Source organism: Chiloscyllium plagiosum, chromosome 40, assembly GCF_004010195.1.
Source record: "Chiloscyllium plagiosum isolate BGI_BamShark_2017 chromosome 40, ASM401019v2, whole genome shotgun sequence".
Classification (NCBI taxonomy): Eukaryota; Metazoa; Chordata; class Chondrichthyes; order Orectolobiformes; family Hemiscylliidae; genus Chiloscyllium; species Chiloscyllium plagiosum.
Window position 1 is genome coordinate 10,114,641 of NC_057749.1, and position 25,531 is coordinate 10,140,171.

The window sequence follows — 25,531 nt, forward strand, 5'->3', positions numbered from 1 at the left end:
GACCTAGAAACTATTCTCGATTGTCAGGAAAACCCATCTGGTCCACTAATGATCTTTAGGCCTAGAAGCATGGCACTCATCCACAAACTCCATCAACAAACACATAGACCTGGACCCAATATACCGGCCACTACAGCGGACAGCTGAAACTGACAACCGGAAGCGGCAGGGACAGGCCACTATAAATGCCGGAGGAAACGCCACAGAAGCGCTTCACAGGAGGCTCCCAAGCACTGAGGATGTCACCTAGACAGGGGACAAAACGTTTGCAACAAAAACTTCCAGCTCGGCGAACAGAACCACAGTAACTTTATCTCTTCTTGATTCATTTTGGAATGACAGTGCAGAAAGTAAAAAGATCCGGTTAGCTGTGGAGTTCAAAACAAAATATATTTTAGTGAAGGATTTTCTTTTAACATTTTAATTGTTATTCAGCTGTATTAAAGACAGCTATCAAGCAACTGGAAATAAACAAAGAAAAAACGGAAATCGCTGGAGAAACTCAGCAAGTCTGGCTGCATCTCTGACGGGTAAACGGAGTTAACATTTTGAGTCTAATAACCCTTCTTCAGAACTGAAAACAGCTGGCATCGAAGTTCTGAAGAAGGATCGCCAGAACCGAAATGTTAACTCTGACGCTGCTGAGTTGTTCCAGCAACTTCTGCTTACATTTGTTTCAGACCTCCAACATGCACAGTTCTTTATTTATATGAAGCAGCTAACTTGTGCATCTTGGAAGAATTGTGAAATCCTTTTAAACGTTGGCCTTGCTTTTATTCTGTTGCAGTCCCTAGAAGTCTGACAAATTTATCTCTGATTTCCATCCTAATATGTTAAACAATAATGGCTACGAAGAAAATTTGTTTTGACTGGATGAATATTAAAGGTTTGGGAATTGACAGGGGTGATTATATAGAGCAGTGCAATAGTATTGTAGCTATGGTGGAAGAATAGAAATCTTGAGGCATGAGTTTAAATTCTGCTGCATCATTTGGGATATTTTTAAAATTTAAATTAATCACCCTGGAATAAAACAAAAACCAACAGCAGTAATGATGTCTATGAAAGTGTCAGCATCATCCAGTTTGCTAATTCCCTTCAGGCAAGGCAATTCATAGAAATGTCCCCGTCTAGCTGTCATCAGAATTGCCCATGAACTAAAAATTTGGATGAGCCCCGTTTGTATCCTGTTCTGGTTTTTGAGTGTTTCAGATTAAAAATAATCAACGACACAGCTTTCTACTTTAGACAAGACTAAAGGATAATGTGTATGCAATGCTTGATGAAAGTCAATCAATTAAAAGTGACAATGTTATTAGTTAAAACTACAGACATCAAAAGTAGGCAGGATAAGAGATACTTGTAAAGAAGAAAGTAAGACCAAACTAGCGAGTTTTGAGAAGATTTGTAGCTCAGGTTGAGGTTCTGGATGTAAGTTTGTTCGCTGAGCTGGAAGATTCATTTTCAGACATTTCGTCACCATATGAGGTAACATCATCAGTGAGCCTCTGGTGAAGCGCTGGTGTTATGACCTACTTTCTATTTATCTGTTTAGGTTTAATTAGATTGGTGATGTCATTTCCTATTCTTTTTGGGTCCAAGTCGATGCGTTTGTTGATAGAGTTCTAGTTGGAATGCCAAACTGACTGATAGTTGCAGGTTTATTAATTCTTAAGGTTACTCTATCCAAAGTGGCAGGTTTTGAAACTTACATCAGCTACAGGGAGAGGCTGAGTAGGCTGGAGCTACTTTTCTTGGAGTGTTGGAGGCTGAAGGGTGACCTTATTAGAAGTTTGTAAAATCGTGTGGGGCATGAACACGGTGAATAGTCAATGTCTTTTCCCCAGGATAGGGGTCTCCAAAGCTAGAGGGCAAAGGTTAATGTGAGCAGGGTAAGTTTTAAAAGGGACTTAAGGGGCAACTTTTTCACATAAAGGGCGGTGCATGTATGGAATGAGCTGCCAGAGGAAGTGGTGGAGGCAGGTACAAATACAACGTTTAAAAGGCATCTAGATGGATACATGATCAGGAAGTGTTTAGAGGGGTATGGGTCAAATGCTGGCAAATAGGACTAGATTAATTTAGGATATCTGGTTGGCATGAATGAGTTGAACTGAAGGGTCTGTTTCATGCTGTACATTCCTATGACTCTATGATGCAACAATTGCAATGCTTCTGTAGTCAAATAGTTGGTGTTTGCCTCTATGGATGGATTCAGCTGGATTTTGGAGACAGCGAGAAGATTTCTTGTTCTTCACTAATTCTCTGGTTGAGGAGTTTGGAAATTGCCATTGCTCTTTTGGCAGAACAGTTGATTCCTAAAACATTTGTCCTTATGCTCCCATGGACCAGTAACCCAGCTTTTCCTAGGAGCCAAAAGAAAAATGCTGCAGATGCTGGTAACCTGAAATAAAAAAAAAACAAAGAGCTGGAAAATTTCAGCAGGTCTGTTAGCTTTTGCGAGTTCTCCAGAAGAGTTTCAAAACGGTAACTGTGTTTTTCTCTCTCTTGGATGCTGCCATACCTGTTGGGTTTCTCCAGGAATTTGTGTTTTTGTTGTTTCTTCCCAGGCCTCTCTCCAAATTGGGGTTTGCATCCTGTCTTTATCATCGGAGGCCATAAGAACATCAGAACAAGTAGCAGGACCATTCAATATGATCATGATTGATCTTTTCATGGCCTCAGCTCCACTTACCCGCCTGCTCACCATAACCCTTAATTCCTTTACTGTCCAAAAAAATTCTCTACCTTAGCTTTAAAAACATTTACTGAGGAAGCCTCAACTACTTCATGGGCAGAGAATTCCCTTAGATTCACAAGTCACATGAAGAGGCTTATTTGAAATCACAAGCTCTCAGTGCACTGCCCCTTCATCAGTTCATTAAGTTTTGAACTTGTCCAATAGTTGTCAGCTGTGAGTTCTAACTTGAAAGGATGTTTAAAATTTAACGTAAGGGTTTTTCTTGTTAAGGTACAGGCAGAAAGTTTCTTTTAATATACCTTTATCCACAGAATTCCACAGATGTGGCCTTGCAAGTAGATTGGGTGGTTAAGATGGCGTATGGCATGCTTGCCTTTATTGGCCGGGGAATTAAGTACAAGAATCAGAGTTCATGTTGCAGTTTTATAAGACTTTGGTTAGGCGACACTTAGAGTATTGCGTTCAATTCTGGCCACCACATTACAGGAAGGATGTGAAGGCTTTGGAGAGGGTGCAGAAGAGATTTCCCAGGATGCTGCCTGGATTAGAGGGTATGACCTATAAGGAGAGGTTGGAAAAACTCAGGTTCGTTCCTCTGGAGCGGTGGAGGCTGAGTGGAAATTTGATAGAAGTCTATAAAATTATGAGATGCATAGAAAGGGTTGATGGTCAGAATCTTTTTCCCAGATTTGAAATGTCTGAATCTAGGGGACATGCATTTAAAGCGAGGGGGGAAGGTTCAAAGCAGATGTGAGGGGCAGGTTTTATGTACAGAGAGTGGTACGAGTCTGGAATGCGCTGCTAGTGATGGTGGTGGTGGCAGATACGGATAGGGGCATTTAAGGGGCTTTGAGATAACCACATGAATATGCAAAGAATGGAGGGACATGGACCAAGGGCAGGCAGAAGAAGTTAGTTTAATTTGGCGTCATGTTCAGCACAACATTGTGGGCGGAAGGACCTGTTCTTGTGCTCTAAGTTCAATGGCAGTGGCTAACATGTGATTACAGACCCATTGCATTTTGTGTTTGATTTTTAACTGCAACTTTAACTGCAAAGCACTCGATTTTCTCAGAAAATGTGACAGTGAATCCCAACAGTTCAAGAATGTGATTGCCCAACACCTACTGCCGTAACTGCTGACCAAGCCGGCAATTCCCAAGCTCAGTGAAAGAATAAATGTTTAAAAAAATCAGGAATAGGTGTTCTTTTGGGTTGAGATGTTTGTGACAAGAGATAAAGTCTGACTGAAAACTGGTTGGGAGGGAGTCTGTGCTGAGCATAAACAGGGGGAATCTGAGAGTTTTGACCGCAAGACTTTTGGCAGCACAAACGTTTGTTATGTTTGACAAGCTTGTTCAATGATTACAATGATGTGCAGCAGAGCATGTTACCACCACACAGTTACACATTAACTTCATAAATTGTTCTCAAGATTCTTATGGTTGTGGACAAGCATGGTACAAAAGAACGAGATTTTTCTCAACTGATTGGTGATTCTCAGAATGTTAATGTTGGTGGTGCTTCCACCTCCTGTGTGAGTGTAGCTTTAATCATCATAGAATCCCTACAGTGTGGGCACAGGCCCTTCGGCCCAATAAGTCCACACCGACCCTCCGATGAGTAACCCACCGAGACACATTCCCCTGAGTAATGCACCTCACCTACTCATCCCTGAACACTATGGTCAATTTTGCATCGCCAGTTGACCTAACCTGCACACCTTTGGACTGTGGGAGGAAACCAGAGCATCTGGAGGAAACCCACACAGACACGGAGAGAATGTGCAAACAGACAGTCACCCGAGGCTGGAATCAAACCGGGGTCCCTGGTCCTGTGAGGCAGCAGTGCTAACCACTGAGCCACCACGCCCACCCCACCCCACCCCCCCCCCACCCCAATTTTCCACCGTTGTTGTCCCTGTTTCTGTCAAGCTAGGCTTGTATGCCAACAGCTCCTGTTTACTTTTATGATCATTTGCCAAAAATGCAAGCAGTCACCAACTAGTTTTCTAATCACATTTGGGCCCAGAAGGAAGAGCCTGGAAGTGTTGTGGAGGTGAGTTCACTTGAGGCATTCAAGAGGGCATTTTTTAAAACAGAAACAAGGAACAGGAGAATGGGGAAAAAGCAGGAGGTTGACACTAAATCATTATGATCATCGGATAGCCGGTGCAGACATGATGGGCCAAACGGCCTCCTTCCACATCACACCACCTCTCTAATTCTGTATGATACACTTTGTTTGCCCCTTGACTATTTGATGGCTACAAACACCACAGTGACAGGGATGGATTGTAGACAAGGGTGTTCATTAGACCTACAATGATTCAGTGCTTGCATCTGAGAACGTAGAACTTCGGACAGTACAGCAAAGGAACAGGCCCTTCTGCCAACAATGTTGTGCTGAATGTGACACCAAATTAGACCAATCCCTTCTGCATTCCCTTGGTCCATATCCCTCCATTCTTTCCAAATGCATGTGGTTATCTAACAGCCCCTATTGTACCTGCCTCCACCACTAACCCTGGCAGCATGTTCCAGACTTCTCCCCCTCTCTGAGTAAAAAGTCTGCCCCTCATTCCATATTTTTCTTAAATGCATGACCCCCAAGTTTTAGACATTACAACTCTGTGCAAAAGATTCTGACCACCAACCCTATCTGTGCATCTCATAATTTTATAGATTTCTATCAAGTCTCCCCTCAGCCTCCGTCACTTCAGAGAAAACTAGCTGATTTTTTCTAGCCTCTCCTTATTCTACATAGGCCTTTGCTCTCTCACATGCTTAGCTAGCTTTAACTTAAATGCATCCAGGTTAGTAAATCATAGAATTGCCAGAGTACAGAAAGAGGCCCATTTACTCTTCACCGACTCTTGTCTCCTCCACCCCCCCACCTCCCCCATCCAGGCCCAAGCCTTACCCTTTCCCTGCATTCCCCCTGGCTAATCCACCGAGGCTACATGTCCCTGAACACTATTCAATTTAGCAGGGCAACTTAGCATGGCCAAACCAATTCCTGCACATCTTTGGACTATGGGAGGAAACCAGAGCACCAGAGGAAACCCACAGAAACACAGGGAGAATGTACAGACATAATGCAAACAGCTACCGATTTGAACCTGGGTTCCTGTTGCTGAAAGGCAGCAGTGCTAACCACTGAGCCACCCTAAAGGAAGATGATAGAGGACATTCCATTCATCTTGCCTTAGATACTATAAGGACAACCTGGAGCATCTCCATAGCAACATTCAGCTATTTCTCAAACAACTTTAAGTTTGACTCCCTCAAACAAAAGCAAAATACTGCGGATGCTGGAAATCCGAAATAAAAGCAGAGGATGCTGGAGAAACTCAGCAAGTCATGCAACATCTATGCAGAGATAAATAGTGTGACCCTTATTGAACTCTGCTGAGTCATAACAGACTTGAAACATTAATCCTGTTTCTTTGTCCACAGATATTGCCAGCTCTGCTGAGTTTCTCCAGCTCTTCCAGCTTTCATTTGAAGAAAAATTCTCTGTATCTTTTACAATATGTTTCTGTTTCCATTATAATAACAGAATGATTTCTGTCACAAGGATTCAAACTTCCTCAAGTAATTTTCTCAATCATTCCTTACAGGAGAATCGCCCCATTCCAGAACCAGGCCCTAAAGGTAATTTATTTTATTCACCCGTACCTCAATAATGCACATTCATTTTCAGGCAGGGTCCTGAAATATAAAATAAGTAAATGTCGGAAATATAGATCCCTGGTTTGCCGTGGGGAATAATTTAAATTCTAAAAGAAGAGCAAACTGAAGCTGAAATGATGCAAGCATTCAGCAGAACGGCACAGTATGTCAGTGGTTAGCACTGCTGCCTCACCGAGCCAGGGAACTGGGTTTGATTCCAGCCTCAGGTGACTGTCTGTGTGTAGTTTGCACATTCTCCTTGTGTCTGCAGAGGGCTTCCTCCAGGGGCTCTGCTTTCCTCCCACAGTCCAAAGATGTGCAGTTTAGGCTGGATTGGCCATGCTAAATTGCTCTGTAGTGTCTAGGTGGGCTAGCCATGGGAAATGCAGGGTTACAGGGGTGAGGTTGGTGGGATGCTCTTCGGATGGTCAGTGTACACTTGGTGGGCTGGATAGCCTGGTCCCACACTGTAGGGATTCAAGGTCAGGAAGCATCTTTGGAGATGAAATGGGTGTTTTAAGTTACTGATTCTGTGCTTGCTTAAAAGCTGCCTATTGCAACTTTTCTCTGGCTGAGCAATGAATTGAATAAGGATTGAGCACCAAACATTAACTTGAATTTATACAGCAACTTTTGAAACACCCAAGGTATTTCATTGCAGCATGTTGACGTTGAGGAGTCTTCAGGGCAGAAGACCCTTTGTTTGCCAAAGAAGCAGGTACAACTGAACCTTGTAAAAGGAGGAGGAAAGGTTTAGGGACTGAATTCTGGAGCTAAGAGTCACAAATGAATATCCGCCAATGTAGGATATGGTTCAGAAGGTCGGTGAGGACTTGGTGCACCAAGTAGCCAGCTTCCACACAGTAGGATTGCTGTGATTCAGTGGGGGTGTGACGGAATTAGGTTGGAATTAGAGAAAAGCAGACATCCTGAGATACTCCTGGAAAAGAGTGAGATGACTCGTAACTAAAATGCAAAAGAGCTATCAATCAGAGGCCTTTTAAAAAACTGACATGAATTTACTGTGCTTGGTTCTCAAAATCCATGTATCTTGTCAAATCCTTTTTGTGAAACAGCCAAAATGTGGCCTTTACTAATGTTAGACTGCATCTCTTTAAAGGTTAAAAGTCACACAACACCAGGTTATAGTCCAATAGGTTTATTTGGAAGTCCTGCTCCTTCATCAGGTGGTTGTGGAGTATAACCACCTGATGAAGGAGCAGGACTCCGAAAGCTAGTGCTTCCAACTAAACCTGTTAGACTATAACGTGGTCTTGTGTGATTTTTAACTTTGTAACCCCAGTCCAGCACTGGCTCCTCCAAATCTTTAAAATTTATAATTTCTTTCAGAGGTGCTACTGAAGATAGATTCCGTCGGGATCTGTGGCTCAGATGTCCATTACTGGCAAAATGGAAGGATTGGAGATTTTGTTGTGAAGAAGCCAATGGTTCTGGGGCATGAGGCTGCAGGGACAATATTCAGAGTGGGGTCTGGAGTGCAACATCTTAAACCAGGTCAGTGCGCAAAACTGAGAAGTGTTTATTTTTCCTCAACAGTTGAATGTACGTGCCTCTGATTCATGGGCACAACTAACCCCACTCACTGAACGGGAGGATGGGACAGAATGAAAGTACGTATCATTTGTTCATTTGCTCAGAGCTCACCTTCACCCAGTGGCCTAAGGGTTATGAGAAGGCAAAGTGCCCACTGGGTTGGCTTACAATGCAAAAGGTGCAGTTCGTTCCATTTTCTCAAACATTACCCAGCGATCCCGGAACTGACACAACATTTTTTTAAAATCCCATTCTAAACAATCATCTCCCTTTCCTCAGAATTTGACCACCTTGAAATGAAGTTCTGAAGGCAATATTCACCCTTGGGGGTCTTTTCATAGTATCCCTACAGTGTGAGAGCTGGCCATTCGGCCCTTCAAGTCCCACCGACCTCCCAAAGTGCATTCCACCCAGACCCAAACCCTTCCTGCCCTATCACCCTGTCTTTTGCATGGCTAACCCACCTTGCCTGCACACCCCTGGACAATTTCCCATGGCTAGTCCACCTGACCACATCTTTGGACTGTGGGTGGAAACTAGAACACCTGGAGGAAACCAATACAGACACAGGGAGTGTGTGCAAACTCCACAGACAGCCACCTGAGTGTGGGGTCGAACCCCTGTCCCAGGTACTGTGCTAACCACTGAGCCACTGTGCTGACCTGTCTTCTTGCAAAATTGACTTGGAGGTCCTGGAATCAATCCACATTTTTTTTAATATCCTTTCTTTCCAACCATGCTCCTTTCTTCAGAATTTGACCCCCTTACTGAAAAGTGGACCTGATGTTAATACTCACCATTGGATGCCATTTTGAAGTGGCTGTTGATTGGGGAGTGCAGGTGGATTGGTCAAGGACAAAACCCATTGCTTCCTAACTGTGTTTCAGCCTTTCATATCCAGTGGCAATGCATTTGCTCCAGTTGGAAGTTTAAAATGAGCTGACCTACCCTCTTTAGCTTGAGAGTACCATGCTCAATGTTAGTTCCCATACCATTACCCTTTTGAGGACCAGCCATCCTAACCAGGGTTTGAATCTGCAACATTGTACTGGGTTTCTGAATCTAATAGAGTGTTTTCAAAGTGAGACCTGTGTTCGACAATGTCTTTTTGATGGTCTGTGATGAATGATCATCACCATAGTATGAACCCTGCCCAGGTCCTTGACTTATGGAAGCCTTTCCATGGTTCTCTCTTTCTGCCAGTCTATTAATTTGCCAGTAAGTTCTGAGAATTTTCAAGTTACCCAACGCAGGAATTCTCTTCCTCTCCTTTTCACTTCATCACCAATGTTCCCAACCCAGCCTCTTCATCTGCGACTAATAATGGTCAGCAAATTGTTTTGTTCACTCCTGCGGTATTTCCCCAGGTGACCACTCCTTGTGATATTTGCCAACTCTACCAGAATGAGGGACTGGGTAAGTATTGTTTGAGATAGTTCACTGCGACCAAACCTTTTTTATCGAGTTTTGAGAAGATTTGTAGCTCAGGTTGAGGTTTTGGATGTAGGTTTGCTCGCTGAGCTGCAAGGTTCATTTCCAGATGTTTCTCACTAGTATCCTCACATATGGATGAGGAAGGACACTACTTTGACTGGGACAACACATCCATCATAGGACAAGGCAAACAGAGACATGCACTGGAACTCTATCAACAAACACATCGAGTTAGACCCCATCTACCACCCCCAAGAAAAGGAACAGGAAGTGACTTCACCAACCCAAAGAAACTCAAACATATATCGAGAAAGCAGGAATTCTCAGCATTGCTTCGCCTGAGGCCCACTGAAGATGTTACCTAGTAGGGCAATGAAACATCTGGAAATGAACCTTGCAGCTCAGTGAGCAAACCTACACCCAAAACCTTTTTTATGTTAGGGCTCATCCCAGTTGTTATTAATAGATAATGGGAATCGATTTAGCTCAGTTGGCTGGATTGTTGGTTTACAGCGCAGTGTAATGCCAACAGTGTGGGTTTAATCCCCATCACCGGTTTGAGATTACCATGAAGGACTCTCCTTCTCAACATCTTCCCTCGCTTGAGATCTGGTGGCCCTCAGGTTAAATCCCCACCAGTTGCTTCTCTGTCATAAGAGAGCAGCCCCTACGGTCTGGTAAGACTATAGTGACACAACCAACCAGTCGATGATACACCACAGTAGAACATCTACCGAAGAGGCACTATTTTTAGCTAACAAGAAGGTTTATTTCATGATAGTAATAAGTACACCTACAGTTGGTTAAACATAATTACTAGAACCATAGGGAACTGGTACAGATGGATATACTCCCTCCAAAAGCTAGTTTTTAAAAATTCATTCATGGGTTGAGGGTGTTGCTGGATAGGCCAGCATTTATTACCCATCCCTAAGTCAAGAGGCAATCACATTGCTGTAGGTCTGGAGTCACATGTAGGCCAGACCAGGTAAGGATGGCAGTTTTCTTCCCGAAAAGATGTTAGTGAACCAGATGGGAGTTTTCTGACAATCGATTGATGGTTATCATTCCAGATGTTTATTGAATCCAAATTCCACCATCTCCCATGGCTGGATTTGAACCCAGCTGCCCAGAGCATTACCTGGGTCCCTGGATTAACAGTCCAGCAATAATATCACGAGGCCGTTGCCTCCCCGAAACTCGAGTAGAAGTCCCCTCTTTGTTTCTATCCACACACGGTAAGACATCAGTAAAAGGGGTGCAGCTAGTGTAACATTAACACTGACCTTCAGAACCAATGCCTAGTACAAAGATTCTCTCTACACATCATTCCATTATATATCACACATTCAGTAAATGCTGAAGAAACTTAGCAGATCTGGCAGCATCTGCAGAGAGAGAAGTAGATCCAGTGTTTCGGGTCAGAACTTCATCATTTTTTATTTTTCTTGTATGGCCAATCCTTCCTGTTCACTTCCAAATTCACATTTCAAATCGTGGTTTGACCTTCTCTCGAAGGTCTGTATCTCTCATCCAGTTAATAAGCAGAAGGCAAACACATATTTCATACCAACGTGGGGCCAGTATAAAGGTGACCTGTCCTAAGATAATAACCAGTGGTTTACTCTTGCATTGATGTACTGAGTGTCGAGGTGTTTGCTCCACTGCAGGTGATAGGGTCGCCATTGAGCCCGGAATCCCCAGAGAAATTGACGAACATTGCCGAACTGGGCGTTACAACCTCTCGCCAACAATCTTCTTCTCTGCTACCCCTCCCGATGATGGGAACCTTTGCCAATACAATACCCACGATGCCAGCTACTGTTACAAGTGAGCATCTGTTTCATGTAATAATATATTTATGAAGATCCTTGGGCAGCTTTGTGTTAAAGAGTGAGAATTGGTTATGTACAGCTTGGGGACTAACCACTCCACAAGAGGAGGGGGGACGGTGAGGAAGCAGGTCTTCTGCAAACTATGACAATTTGAACATTTGACGTCTCTGGAACTATACTTGGTGGAGTTTAGAAGGATGAGGAGGGATCTAGTTGAAACTTACAGTTTACTGAACAGCCTGGACAGAGTGGACATTGGGAAGATGTTTCCACTGACAGGAGAGACGAGGACCCAAGAGCGCATACTTAGAGGAAAGGGAATAGCCCCTAGAACCGAGATAAGGAGAAATCTCTTTAGCCAGAGAATGGTGAATCAGTTGAAGTCATTGCCACAGAAGGCTGTGGAGGTCATTGAGTATATTTAAAACAAAGAGAGTTAAATTCTTGATTGCCAAGAGGGTCAAGGCTATGGGGTGAAAGAGGGATTAGATTAGATTAGATTCCCTAAAGTGTGGAAACGGCCCTTCAGCCCAACCAGTCCACACCGACCCTCTGAAGAGCAACCCATCCAGACCCATCCCCCTCTGACTAATGCATCTAACACTATGGGCAATTTAGCATGGCCAATTCACCTGACCTGCACATCTTTGGACTGTGGGAGGAAACCGGAGCACCCGGAGGAAACCCACGCAGACACGGGGAGAATGTGCAAACTCCACACAGACAGTTGTCCAAGGCTAAGAATGGGCTTGAGAAACTTATCAAACATGATTGAATGGCCGAGCAGATTGATGGGCCGAATGGCCTAATTTCTGCTCCTATGTCTAATTTCTTATGGTATAGAGGTTGGACTGTGTGCTTTATTCTGCACTGCACTCTAGTTATCTAGCCAACTGAACTAATTGCGTCAACTGAGGTTACATTGAAGGTCCCACCTTCTCAACCTCACCCCTTCTCTGAGGCATGGTGACCCTCAGGTTACACTACTACCCGTTGTCGCTCTCACGATTGAGACAGCAGCACTGTGATCCTCTGGGGCGATCGAATCAGCCCCTTTGGCCCATCAAGTCTGTGCTGCCAAAAATAAATAACTAGCTATATTAGTCCCACTGCACCTGAATGTTATAATATTGCATGTGCTCATGCATGTACTTGTAAAAGGTTGTGAGGTTTCCCACCTCAACTATCCTTCCAGGTAGTGACTTCCAGACCCCTGCCACCCTCTTGGTGAAAAAGGTTTTCTTCCAGTCCCCTCTAAACCTCACTTTAAAATTATGCCTCCTTGTTATTGACCCTTCGACTGTGGGGAGCAGATGCTTTATTTTTATCTTGTCCATGCCCCTCGTAATGTTACACATGTTTATCAGCACTTCTCCCAACTTGCTTTGCATTGAAGCAAACAGCTTGTCCAGCCTCTCTTCATAGCTGCAACATGCTGGTGAATCTCCTTGGCACTACTCCAGTGCAGTCATACATTGTCGACTTCATACCTCAGTTCTGATCCCCATGGTGGGTTGAAGCAATATATTATGGGGTAATGGGATAACATTGGGAATTTATAAAAATGGAAATTTTGACTGCGTGGATGGAGAATGTAAAGGCCTTTTTCCTTGGGTATTAATCTGGCCTATGTCCTAAATACCCAGTTAAACACATATGCATAGCAACTCAGGTGGAGGTTAAGTGGTTAGCACTGCCACCTTACTGTGCCAGGAACTTGGGTTCAATTTCCACCCTCAGGCGACTGTGCAGAGTTTTCACCTTCTCCCTGTGTCTGCGTGGGTTTCCTCCATGTGGTCTGGTTTCCTCCCACAGTCCAAAGATATGCAGGCTGGATGTATTAGCCATGGGAAATGCAGGGATAGGGTAGGGAGGGACCAGGGTCTGGGTGGGAGGGTCAGTGTGGACTCGATGGGCCGAATGGCCTGCTTCCACACTGTAGGGATTCAACGTTACTGTGGCCCTCAAAGAAATAAAGTGTTGCAATTCCTGTGAGCTGAAGCGTTCTTGTTTATAAGACAGTGATGTGCCCTAAGCAAACAGTAGGTCTATTTATTACACTTTTTGGATTGGATTTCCACTGCACACCCCTGTCACATGATCAAGAGACAAATATTGTGCTCATGTTACAGAGCTCCAGAACAGTGACCTATCATTAGTTTTGGCAAGTAGGTACTTGAAGTAACAGAATATGCCAGTGTGTATTTGAAACCAGCTTATCAAAAAAATTACGCAATATAATCTTTCAGGTTACTTTGCAAATTTTCCAACCAATTCTTTCAGAAAGGAAATTAAGAACAAAGAATCTCTATGCAAGTTTTCACTCTCACGTGGGTTCATTAGACTAACAACATTTTACCAATTCTGTTCCTAAATTGTCTACACTCCTAGTGACATGCCATGATTTAATCTAAAAGGGTTACCCTATCTTAGAACTCATGTACTGAATACATTTCCTGCTGGAACTTGGATTTGGCAAATTCTCACTGTACTGCCTAAGATTTCTCTTAAAAATGGATTTAATCGCAGAGAGAATCACAGAGTTGTTGCTGTGCAGAAGGAAGCCATTTGGCCCATCGAATCTGCACTGGCCCTCTGAATATGCATTTTGACTTAGTGCCATTTTTTTGTCATCCTGTAAGTTGTTCTATATAAATAATCAGCAGTGCCCTCTTGAATGCTTCAATTCAACTCTGCATTCTAGACAGTGCACTCCAGACCATTGTACCATTGCAGTTCGACCTCCCTATTCTTCGATTCCCACCCCCTTAGAATAAGGGCCAATGTTCCATTAGAGTGTTGCTGGAAAAGCACAGCAGGTCAGACAGCATCCAAGGTGCAGGGAAATCAATGTTTCGGGCAAAAGCTCTTCATCAGGAATGAATGAAGCTCCTAATGAAGGGTTTTTGCCCGAAACCTCAATTTTCCTGCTGCTCAGATGCTGCCTGACCTGCTGAGCTTTTCCAGCACCACTCTAATCTTGACTCTGATCTCCAGCATCTGCAGTCCTCACATTCGCCTGATATTCCATTTGCCTTCCTGAATATCTACTGCCTGTCTGTTCAAGCTATCTGAGTATCTTGCACAAGCGTACCCCCAAGTCCCTCTGTGTTGCAGCTCTGCACAGTTTCTCTCCATTTAAATAATATTCTGTTCTTTTGTTCTCCTTTCCAAAATGAACAACCTTGCATTACACTGCATTTGCCAAATTTTTCCCATGTACTTAATCTATCAATATCTCTCTGTTAATTGCTTGTATCCCTCTCACAGTCAAAAAGTGCGGTGCTGGAAAAACACAGCCGGTCAGGTAGCATCCCAGGAGCAGGAGAGTCGACATTTCGAGCATAGCTCTTCATCAGGTGCTTTTCCAGCACCGCATTTTTTGATTCGGATCTCCAGCATCTGCAGTCCTCACTTTCTCCCTGTATCCCTCTCACAACCTACCTTTCCTCCTATTTTTGTGTTGTCTGCACATTTGGCTATAGTACATTCATTTCCTTCTTTCAAGTCACAAATATCTATTGGAAACAGTTGCAATCGCAGCACAGGTCCCTGTGGAAACCCACTGGTCCCAGAAATGAACCCCTTAACCCCACTCATGGTTTCCTGCCCATCAGCCAATTAGATTAGATTAGATTACAGTGTGGAAACAGGCCCTTCGGCCCAACAAGTCCACACCGACCCGCCGAAGCGCAACCCACCCATACCCCTATATTTACCCATTACCTAACTCTACGGGCAATTTAACATGGTCAATTCACCTAACCTGCACATCTTTGGGATTGTGGGAGGAAACCGGAGGAAACCCACGCAGACACGGGGAGAACGTGCAAACTCCACACAGTCATTCGCCTGAGTCAGGAACTGAACCCGGGTCTCTGGCGCTGTGAGGCAGCAGTGCTAACCACTGTGCCACCGTGCCGCCCACGGTGAACAGGAGAATCGACGTTTCGGGCATAAGCCCTTCTTCAGGAATGAGGAAAGTGTGTCCAGCAGGCTAAGATAAAAGGTAGGGAGGAGGGACTTGGGGGAGGAGCATTGGAAATGCGATAGGTGGAAGGAGGTCAAGGTGAGGATGATATGCCGGGGTGGGGTGGGGGCGGAGAGGTCCAGAAGAAGATTGCAGGTTAAGAGGGCGGTGCTGAGTTCGAGGGATTTGCCAGAGGTGTTCTCTGAAACGTTCCTCCGCAAGTAGGCCTGTCTCCCCAATATAGAGGAGGCCACATCGGGTGCAGCGGATGCAATAGATGATGTGTGTGGAGGTGGTGGTGAATTTGTGAGAGAGATGAGCCAAATGCAGGCAAATGGGATGAGTCCAGTTTAGGATATCTGGATGGCATGGGCGAGTTGGACTGAAGGGTCTGTTACCGTGCTGTATGCCTCTATTCATTCATCGATGCTCAATTTGAATGGAAGTGGCTCTGAAAAACCCTCCTGTGACATTTAACGCCATTGATTTATATGAACTTTTAATTAAAATCCTGAGAAGTTACAAAATGTCTTTGAATGAATAGAAGACGGACTCTCTTTAGTTGTAAGGCAGGATTTCCCTTGTGAAAGTTTGGGGACCTGAGCTCACTGCTGCCATGTCACTGTGTTCCACTGCACCCTCTCTCACTCTCACAAAGCATCATCCCCCTGCAATCCCAGATCTTCTCGCCCAACACCCCCACTCTGCCAGTTCACTCACTTAGGGACCATGACGATTGGGAAGACTCAAAGAGGAATCAGGGTGGGAAAATGCATGGGTAACGCTGTTACCAGTGGTTGATTGTCAGTCTGTATTTGTCAGTTACTGACGCACATGTAGCACTTCAGTTTAAGGGAAATCCTTTCTGTACTCTCAGGTGGTTCAGTGGTGAGCACTTTGCCTCACAGCGCCAGAGACCTGGGTTCAATTTCTGCCTCAGGCGATTGACTGTGTGGAGTTTGCACATTCTCCCCGTGTTTGCGTGGGTTTCCTCCGGTGCTCCAGTTTCCTCCCACAATCCAAAAATGTGCAGGTTAGGGTGAATTGGCCGTGCTAAATTGCCCATAGTGTTAGGTGAAGGGGTAAATGTAGGGGAATGGGTCTGGGTGGGTTACGCTTCGGCAGGTCGGTGTGGACTTGTTGGGCCGAAGATCCTGTTTCCACACTGTAGGTAATCTAAACTTGGAACTTTCAGAAATGCTGTTCTCGATGTTATAAATCATAATTACATGCCTGTCTGGTATTTCCCTGTATCTTGTCCTTGAAATTCAACCTGTCTGTATATCAACAAGCCAGACTTGAGATGAAATTACCTTTATGCCTCTCCCTTCCTCCTATGGTGCTCACTAATGAGGAAGCTAATTTCTTTCTTCTCACGGAAACTGGTTGGACTAGATAGACATCTTTACAAATGCAAAAGGCTCAAGGTTATATTCAGCTGCTGCCTTTGACCTTCAAAGGGAAAAATTTGCACTTATAAAGCACCTTTCATCATGTCCCAAAGTGTCTCACTGTCAGTAGAGTACACAATTTGGAGATGCCGATGTTGGACTGGGGTGTACAAAGTTAAAAATCACACAGCACCAGGTTATAGTCCAACAGGTTTATTTGGAAGCACTAGCTTTTGGAGCGCTGATCCAGAGTTTTGCATTGACAGCCACCTGATGAAGGAGCTGCACTCCGAAAGCTAGTGCTTCTGAATAAACCTGTTGGACTATAACCTAGTAAAATACACAGTTGCAATGTGGCAACCAACTGGCACACAGCAAGCTCCCCACAAATAAAATCCATTTATGACTGGATCATCTGTCTTTTCTTTTTAGAAATTATAAAATAAACCTTTTGTTTGAGAGTACAGTCGCCTCATGTCTTAAAGTTCATTTTAATGGAAAAGGCTTGGGTGGTAGAACTCTGGGTATTGTTGCTGAAATAGTGTTCCTGTTGTGAAAGAACTTCAGAGGGTTTTGCTACTGAAGTCATTGTTGGCAACATCACATCTACCACATTGTATCCACCATATTGTATCCACCATGTTATATCTCCCACACTGTAACTATCCACATTGCTTCTGCCTCATTGTATCTACCACACTATCTATCCATACTCTTTCTTCCTCATTGTATCTACTGACATTGTATCTATCTATGGTGTATCTATCTACATTGTATCTATTCACATTGTACCTATTTACATTGTTCTTATCCAAATGGGCCCAGAATACTGATGTGAGCACCATTGAATCAGTATTATTTTTTGCTTAAAAGATTTTTACTCCCTTTCTATCACATGGACATTAACTTACAGTGGCTTGGTAGTGTAGAACTTGAATATTACTGAAGTAAGAGGGTTTAGTGGAGTCAAAGAGCCACACAGCATAAAAACAGACCCTTCAGTCCAACCTTTCCATATCAAACATATTCCCAAACTAAACTAGTCCCACCTGCCTGCTCCTGGCCCACATCCCTCCAAACCTTTCCTGTTCATGTACTTATCCAAATGTCTTTTAAGTGTTGTAAGTGTACCCGCATTCACCACTTCCTCGGGAAGTTCATTCCACACGCAAACCACCCACTGTGTAAAAAAAATGCCCCTCATATCTTAAATATCTGCCCCCCATCCTTGGGGAAAAGATGACTACCATTAACTCTATGTATACCCCTCATTATTTTGTAAAGTTCTATAAAGTTGCCTCTCAGCCTCCTTTACCTGAGTGAAAAACCTCCCAGCCTCTCCAGCTTTTCTTTATAATTCAAACCTTCGACACCCAGGAACATTCTGGTAAATCTCCTCTGAACCCTTGCCAGCTTAATAATATTCTTCCTGTAACTGGGTGACCAGAAGTGAACTCAGTACTCCAGAAGAGCCTCCACCAAGCTTCTGTACAACCTCAACCTGACGTCCCAACTCCTGTACTCAAATGACTGTACAATAAAGGCAAGTATGCTAAAAGCCCTTTTAACCATCCTGTGATGCAAACTTCAAAGAATTATGTACCTGAATCCCTAGGTCCATCTGTTCAACAGCACTACCCAAAGTCCTACCATTAACTGTATAAGCTCTACTCTTGTTTGTTTTACCAAAATGCAATACTTTGCATTTATCCAGACTGAACTCTTTACATTCACCATGGCATGTGCAGGAATTACAAGCTTGAAAGGGAACAATAAATCATACTGAGTTGTCAAGCTAACTTTGATTGCAATGGAAAATGCATCTGGCAATTATGATGCTCTGCAATAACAAGGAACAAATCCAGGCACTTTTGAATTAATCAGAAGGATGGGGCAGAATAGCTCCCTGATGTGTTCTCTGGAGTAATGCTTTACCCAATCACTTGACTTGCCAACCCCATGCAGTGTAAATAGTTGTTCCCTTTGAAATGTGACATTCTTGCATCTTGTTCTGATGAGGGCAAGACAATAAACCTTCAATGGTAAGTCACTTTATGTTTCAGGAAAGCTCAGTGTTTGTGCTGTTTCATTTTTGTTTCAGGCTCCCTGAATCTGTGAGCTTTGAGGAAGGTGCTTTGATTGAACCCCTCTCTGTTGCAATTCACGCCTGTCGTAGAGGAGGGGTTACAATTGGCAGCAAGGTCTTCATTTTGGGGGCAGGTAAGCCCATTGCATTTTGGGGGCAGGTAAACTCATTGATTGTGTGAGTAACTATTAGCACTGCTGAAAATTTTGAATGGAATATTTTTGCATTCTTCCATTTATTTTCACTCTTCCCCACCCCAGGCAGTCTCAGGTTAATGTTCAAGGAAGGAGGTACTTGGATTGGAGGTGCTACAATGAAGCCTCAGTATACTGATCCTTTTCATGAGTGGCTGAGTCAACTGGGTCCATATTGTCACAAGTGTAGAAAAATGAGAGGTGATGTCATGGAATCTCTACAGTGTAGAAGTAGGCCATTCGGCCCATTGAGTCCACACCAACTCTCCAAAGACCATTTCACCTAGAGCCAGCCCTCGCTACCCTATCTGTGTAACCCTGCATTTCCCATGGTTAACCCACCTAGCCTGCATATCCTGCACACTGTGGGCAATTTAGCATGGCCAATCCACCGAACTCGCACATCTTTGGACAGTGGGAGGAAACCGGAGCACCCGGAGGAAACCCAAGCAGACATGGGGAGAATGTGCTAACTCCACACAGACAGTTGCCCGAGGGTGGAGTGAAACCCAGGTTCATGGCGCTGTGAGGCAGTAGTGCTAACCACTGAGCCACTCGCTGAAATGTAGGGATTCTGAAGAGTAAAAGCTGAGAGGTTATTTTCACCTGCTGGGGAAACTAGGACATGGGGCTCAGTCTCCAGATAAAGAACCTTCAGAACTGAAATGGATAATTTTTTGTTGAGCAAAGGTATGAAGGGATATGGGCCAAGGCTGGTATAGGGAGTTAGACCACAGCTCAGCCACAATCTCATCGAATGGTGGAACTGGCTTGAGGGGCTGAATGACCTGCCTAATTGAGATGAGGAAATCTTCCTCCGCTCAAAGGGCTGTGAACCTTTGGTATTTTGTATCCCAGGGAGTTGTGTATACTCCATTGTTGACATAATTAAGACTGGCATAGACTAAATCCCCGATATGGAGGTGAACAGGAAAGTGGAGAGGTAGAAGATGAGTCACAATCATTTTGTTTTCATTTTTCTCTCTTGGGTTGTCAAAGTCAGCATACTGCCTATCCCGAACTGCCTTTGAACAATCTTCTGAACACTTTCCCTTATATGCCTTGGTGTCATGTTTTGAATTTACAATGCTTTTACGAAATGAGACCAAAAAACTGCAGATGCTGGAATCCAAGCTGGACAAGCAAGAGGCTGGAGGAACACAGCAAGCCAGGCAGCATTAGGAGGTGGAGATGTCAACGTTTCGGGTGTAACCCTTCTTCAGGACTCAGGATGGGCGTGGGGGAAGCTGCAGATAAAAGGGGTGGTGGGGGAGAGGGGGATAGGTGAAGACAGGTAGAGGGTACGACCTGGTTGGCCAATGGGAGGAATGAATCTGGTTGTTGGCAGGGAGGAGTGGTAGGGAGGGAGAGGGACTGGGAAGGGAGTCTGGGGATGGGAAGGGAGATTATTTGGAATTGGAGAACTCCGTGTTGAGTCCTCCCGGTATGTCAGCTGTCCAGGCGGAAGATGAGGTGTTATTCCTCCAACATATCTTATGACATGAAGTATCTGGGAGCGTTTTAATACATTACAGATATCAAATCAATACAACTTGGCATTGCAGTAAAGCAGCAAAAGAAGCATTCGGAGTTTTCAACAAATTCACATGCCTCCTGTAGTCTGGGAGGGACGCACTTGATCGCACTTTGTTGAGGAGTCAGTGAGGTGTAAAGATAATTCGCAGAAAGAAAAATCAGATTATGCCTAAATTCCGTAAATGTTTTGGTTTCGTTTATGCAGAAGTTGCAGAATTTCTGTCATGTCTGTTGAGTAATTCTTTGCAAATGGTTGTCAAGCTTAGTACCAGAGAAAGCCATTCATCAGAGAGTTGAGGGCATTGTGTCCCAGTTCTCAAAGGCTCGCTCCTACAGAGTGCAGGCCAGCACTAAGAGAACTTTACTCCGTCGCTTTGCCTTGTACCTGTCCAGGGTTTTTTCTCACAAACATCTTGTTTTTTGTGAAAGGGCCAATTGGACTCGTGAATCTGCTGGTTTCCAAGTCCATGGGAGCGTCTCAGATTGTGATCTGTGGTAAGTTGTTTGTTTCGCATGCTGCTTAACTTTGAGTACTGAATAATGTATTCTCAATCCAGAATCAATGCATTGTTAACATTGTCAGCATTACCTTTGGCGATATCAAACCTGAAATGGATATAATCGATTAAATGGCTCACAAATCTGTGCCTGCACACAGGAGAAAATTAAAGTTAAAATCCAATAGTGTATGTAACTTTAGTTTATCTCTACGCTGCCTCCTTCTAATTCCTTATTTGCTATTTTCACTTCAGGCAGAGAAATTGTCTTTTGAAACTCCTTCCGGGTTTCTCTGCTTTAACATTTTGTAGGCCAGAAGAAGGCTTTTCGGCCTGCCATACCTGTGCTGGCTGTCTGAGAAAGCAATGACAGATGTGCCCTTTTCCCTCATGCCAGCTTCATATTTATTCTTTTAAAGTATGTCACATCTTGGAGTCATACAGCACAGAAACAGATCCTTCGGTCCAACCAGTCCATGCCGAATGTAATCCCAAACTAAGCTAAACGTAATCCCGCCTGCCTGAGCTTGGCCCATATCCCTCCAAACATTTCTTATTCATTTACTTATCCAAATGTCTTTTAAACATTGCAACTGTATCCACATCCACCACTTCCGCAGGAAATTCATTCCACACATGAACCATTCTCTGTGTAAAAGAATTGCTCCTTGTGTCTTTTTTAAATCTTTTACTTCTCACCTTAATAAGATGCCCTCTAGTCTTGAAGTCCCCCAACCTAGGGAAAAGACACCTGCTGTTCCTCTCATCTATATACCTCACGATTTTATGAGAACCATAGAATCCCTACAGAATTTGGCCCATCAAATCCACACCAATCCTCCAAAGAGCAGCCCGTTCAGACCCACCTCCCCCACTGTAACTCTGTGTTTCCCACTGTTAATCCACCAAACCTGCATATCTTTGGACTGTGAGAAGAAACCAGAGCACCCAGAGGAAACCCACGCAGACATGGGGAGAATATGCAAACTCCACACAGACAGTTGCATAAGGCTGGAATCGAACCTGGATCCCTGGCGCTGTGAGGCAGCAGTGCCAGCCACTGTACCAATGCTACAGAAGTTTATGAACTTGTCTAAGGTCATCCCTCAACCTTCTACACTCCAGTGAAAAGTCCCAGCCTATTCAGCCTCTTCCCTATCTCAAACCCTCCATTCCTGGCAACATCCTGGTAAACATCTTCTGAACCCTCTCCAGCTTAATGATATCCTTCCTATGACATATATATACATAAGTATGTAAAGTTAGCTCGCTGAGCTTGAAGATTTGTTTTCAGACGTTTCGTCACCATGACTAGGTAACATCATCAATGAGAGTCTCTGGTGAAGTGCTGGTGGTATGTCCCGCCTCTCTATTTATAGGTCTTGGTTTCTTAAGGTTGGTGATTTGATTTCCTGTTCTTTTTTTCAAAAGAAGGTAGATAGGATCAAAGTCGATGTGTTTATTAATGGGAGTTCTGGTTAGAATGCCATGCCTCGAGGAATTCTCGTGCGTGTTTTTGTTTTGCCTGTCATAGGATGTGTGTGTTGTCCCAGTCAAAATGGTGTCCTTTTTTGTATGGAAACTAATGATAGTGGGTTGTGTCTTTTGGTGGCCAGTTGGTGTTCATGTATCCTACTGACAAGTTTCCTGCTAGATTGTCCGACATAGTGTTTTTTACAGTTCTTGCATGGTATCTTGTAAATGACATTAGTTTTGCTGACAGTATCTAATGGATCCTTTAGGTTCATTAGTCTCTGTTTAGGTGTGTTTATAGAGTCATAGTCATAGAGATGTACAGCATGGAAACAGACCCTTCGGTCCAACCTGTCCATGCTGACCAGATATCCCAACCCAATCGAGTCCCACCTGCCAGCACCCGGCCCATATCCCTCCAAACCCTTCCTATTCATATACCCATCCAGATGCCTTTTAAATATTGCAATTGTACCAGCCTCCACCACTTCCTCTGGCAGCTCATTCCATACATGTACCAACCTCTGTGTGAAAAAGTTGCCTCTTAGGTCTCTTTTATATCTTTCCCCTCTCACCCTAAACCCTCTAGTTCTGGACTTTCCCACCTCAGGGAAAAGACCTTGTCTATTTACCCTATCCATGACCCTCATGATTTTATAGACCTCTATAAGGTCACCCTTCAGCCTCCGACGCTCCAGGGAAAACAGCCCCAGCCTATTCAACCTCTCCCTATAGCTCAAATCCTCCAACCCTAGCAACATTCTTGTAAATCTTTTCTGAACCCTTTCAAATTTCACAATATCCTTCCGATAGGAAGGAGACCAGAATTGCAAACAATATTCCAAAAGTGGCCGAACCACTGTCCTGTACAACTGCAACATGACCTCCCAACTCCTGTACTCAATACCCTGACTAATAAAGGAAAACATGCCAGACGCCTTCTTCACTATCCTATCTACCTGTGACTCTTCTTTCAAGGAGCTATGAACCTGCACTCCAAGGTCTCTTTTTTCAGGAAAGGACCTGACTATTAAGTGTATAAGTCCTGTTAAGATTTGCTTTTGAAAAAGCAGCACCTTGCATTTATCTAAATTAAACTCTATCTGCCACTTCTCGGCCCATTGGCTCATCTGATAAAGATCCCGTTGTAATTCAAGGTAACCTTCTTCGCTGTCCACTACACCTCCAATTTTGGTGTCATCTGCAAACTTACTAATTATACATCTAAACTCATATCGGAGTCATTTATATAAATGACAAAAAGTAGTGGACCCAGCACAGATTCTTGTGGCGCTCCACTGGTCACAGGCCTCTAGTCTGAAAAACAACCCTCCACCACCACCCTCTGTCTTCTACCTTTGAGCCAGTTCTGTATCCAAATAGCTAGTTCTCCATGTATTCCATGAGATCTAACCTTGCTAATCAGTCTCCCATGGGGAACCTTGTCGAACGCCTGACTGAAGTCCATATAGATCACATCCACCGCTCTACCCTCATCAGTCTTCTTTGTTACTAAGTCAAAAAACTCAATCAAGTTTGTGAGACATGATTTCCCACGCACAAAGCCATGTTGACTGTCCCTAATCAGTCCTTGCCTTTCCAAATACATGTACTTCCTGTCCCTCATGGTTCTCTCCAACAACTTGCCCACTACCAACATCAGGCTCACCGGTCTATAGTTCCCTGGTTTGTCCTTGCCACCTTTTTTTAAACAGTGGCATCACGTTAGCCAAACCATGTTGCAGTGGGTCTGGAGTCACATGCAAGCCAGACCAGTTAAGGATGGCTGATGTCCTTCCCTCAAGGACATTAGGATGGGATTTTACCAAAATCTATGATAGTGTCATAGTCACCATCTCGGAGATTAGCTTTCAATTCCAGCTTTTATTAGTTGAATTTAAATTCCACCCACTGCCCTGGTAGGATTTGAACTCTTGTCCCCAGAGAATTAACTCTGGCCTCTGGATTATTAGCCCAGAACCATTAGCACTAAATCACGACCTCCTCCATCCCTCATTAATCATGTGAGCAGTATTGTGACCAAAAGCAGAACTCGGTCTGCTATAGACCAATTGTCTTTCTGTAATTTATTCATTGGTGTTGACTCCCCAGGTAATTGGCAGCACGATGGCTCGATGGTTAGCACTGCTGCCAACAGCACCAGGACCTGGATTCGATTCCAGCCTTGGGCGACTGTCTCTGTGGAGTTTGCACATTCTCTCCGTGTCTGCGTGGGTTTCCTCCCACTGTGCAAAAATGTGCAGGTTATGTAGATTGGCCATTTTAAATTGCTCATAGTGTCCACGAAAATACAGGCTCGGTGGAGTAGCCATGGTAAATGTGGAGTTACGGGGAGTGGGTCTAGGGGGGTAGGTTGCCCTACAAAGAGTCAGTGCGGACCCGATGGGCCAAATGGCCTTCTTCCATTCTGTAGGGGTTCTCTGATTCTATGAATTGACTGCCTTAGATGTCTATCTTATGCTGTCCTTTTACTGTCTGCATTCAGTCCATTTCCTCACCCTCCCCAACTACCTTCTCTGAGTTTTTTCCATCACCTTCTATAGCTGTCTAAGTATATGACTGAAGTATTGTATTCCTCCCTCCCTCTCTCTTTGACATTATGTACTGTTCCTCTATTCTCCAACTGTTGCCAGAACTTCCTCAGTGTCTTTTTGTCTGTGCAGGATCTGAAAACATTCTCCTGTAGCACCTCAGGGTTTTTTTTCCCTGAGACTCAGTTTCTTTGATGTTGACATTTTCTCCATTCTGACAGAGTTGGTCTTAGTTATCGCAAAACTTCAGTCTTTTATTTACCATTAATGTCATGTGTTTGTTGCATGTGTTATACCACTGAACAATGCTGAGGTGACTCTTGTTCTACTTCTGCAACAGGGTAATTTTCTTGACTTCAAAATGTCTTAGTAATTACAAAATTTCTACACACACTCTCTCAAGCCAGGTTCAAGAACCTTTAGAGCTGAAAAATGTGTTGCTGGAAAAGTGCAGCAGGTCAGGCAGCATCCAAGGAGCAGGAGAATCGACGTTTCAGGCATAAGCCCTTCTTCAGGAATGAGGAGGGTGTGCCAAGCAGGCTAAGATAAAAGGTAGGGAGGAGGGACTTGGGGGAGGGGCGTTGGGAATGCGATAGGTGGAAGGAGGTTAAGGTGAGGGTGATAGGCCGGAGAG

General features: G+C 44.1%; 1 protein-coding gene across 6 annotated transcripts in view; it reads left to right on the forward strand.

Annotated features, from left to right (window-relative positions):
• The window catches only part of LOC122542493 (sorbitol dehydrogenase-like), a 40,763-nt gene that overhangs the window by 10,478 nt on the left and 4,754 nt on the right, over positions 1–25,531 (forward strand). For 5 of the 6 annotated variants that reach the window (XM_043680270.1, XM_043680269.1, XM_043680272.1 and 2 more), the window contains 5 exons: positions 6,324–6,357; positions 7,726–7,890; positions 11,034–11,193; positions 18,661–18,779; positions 20,805–20,870. In XM_043680270.1, the coding sequence (XP_043536205.1) occupies positions 6,324–6,357; positions 7,726–7,890; positions 11,034–11,193; positions 18,661–18,779; positions 20,805–20,870 (544 nt within the window). Of the gene's footprint in view, positions 1–2,369; positions 2,400–6,323; positions 6,358–7,725; positions 7,891–11,033; positions 11,194–18,660; positions 18,780–20,804; positions 20,871–25,531 lie in introns of those variants that run through there. The other variant, XM_043680274.1, reaches the window with a different exon arrangement.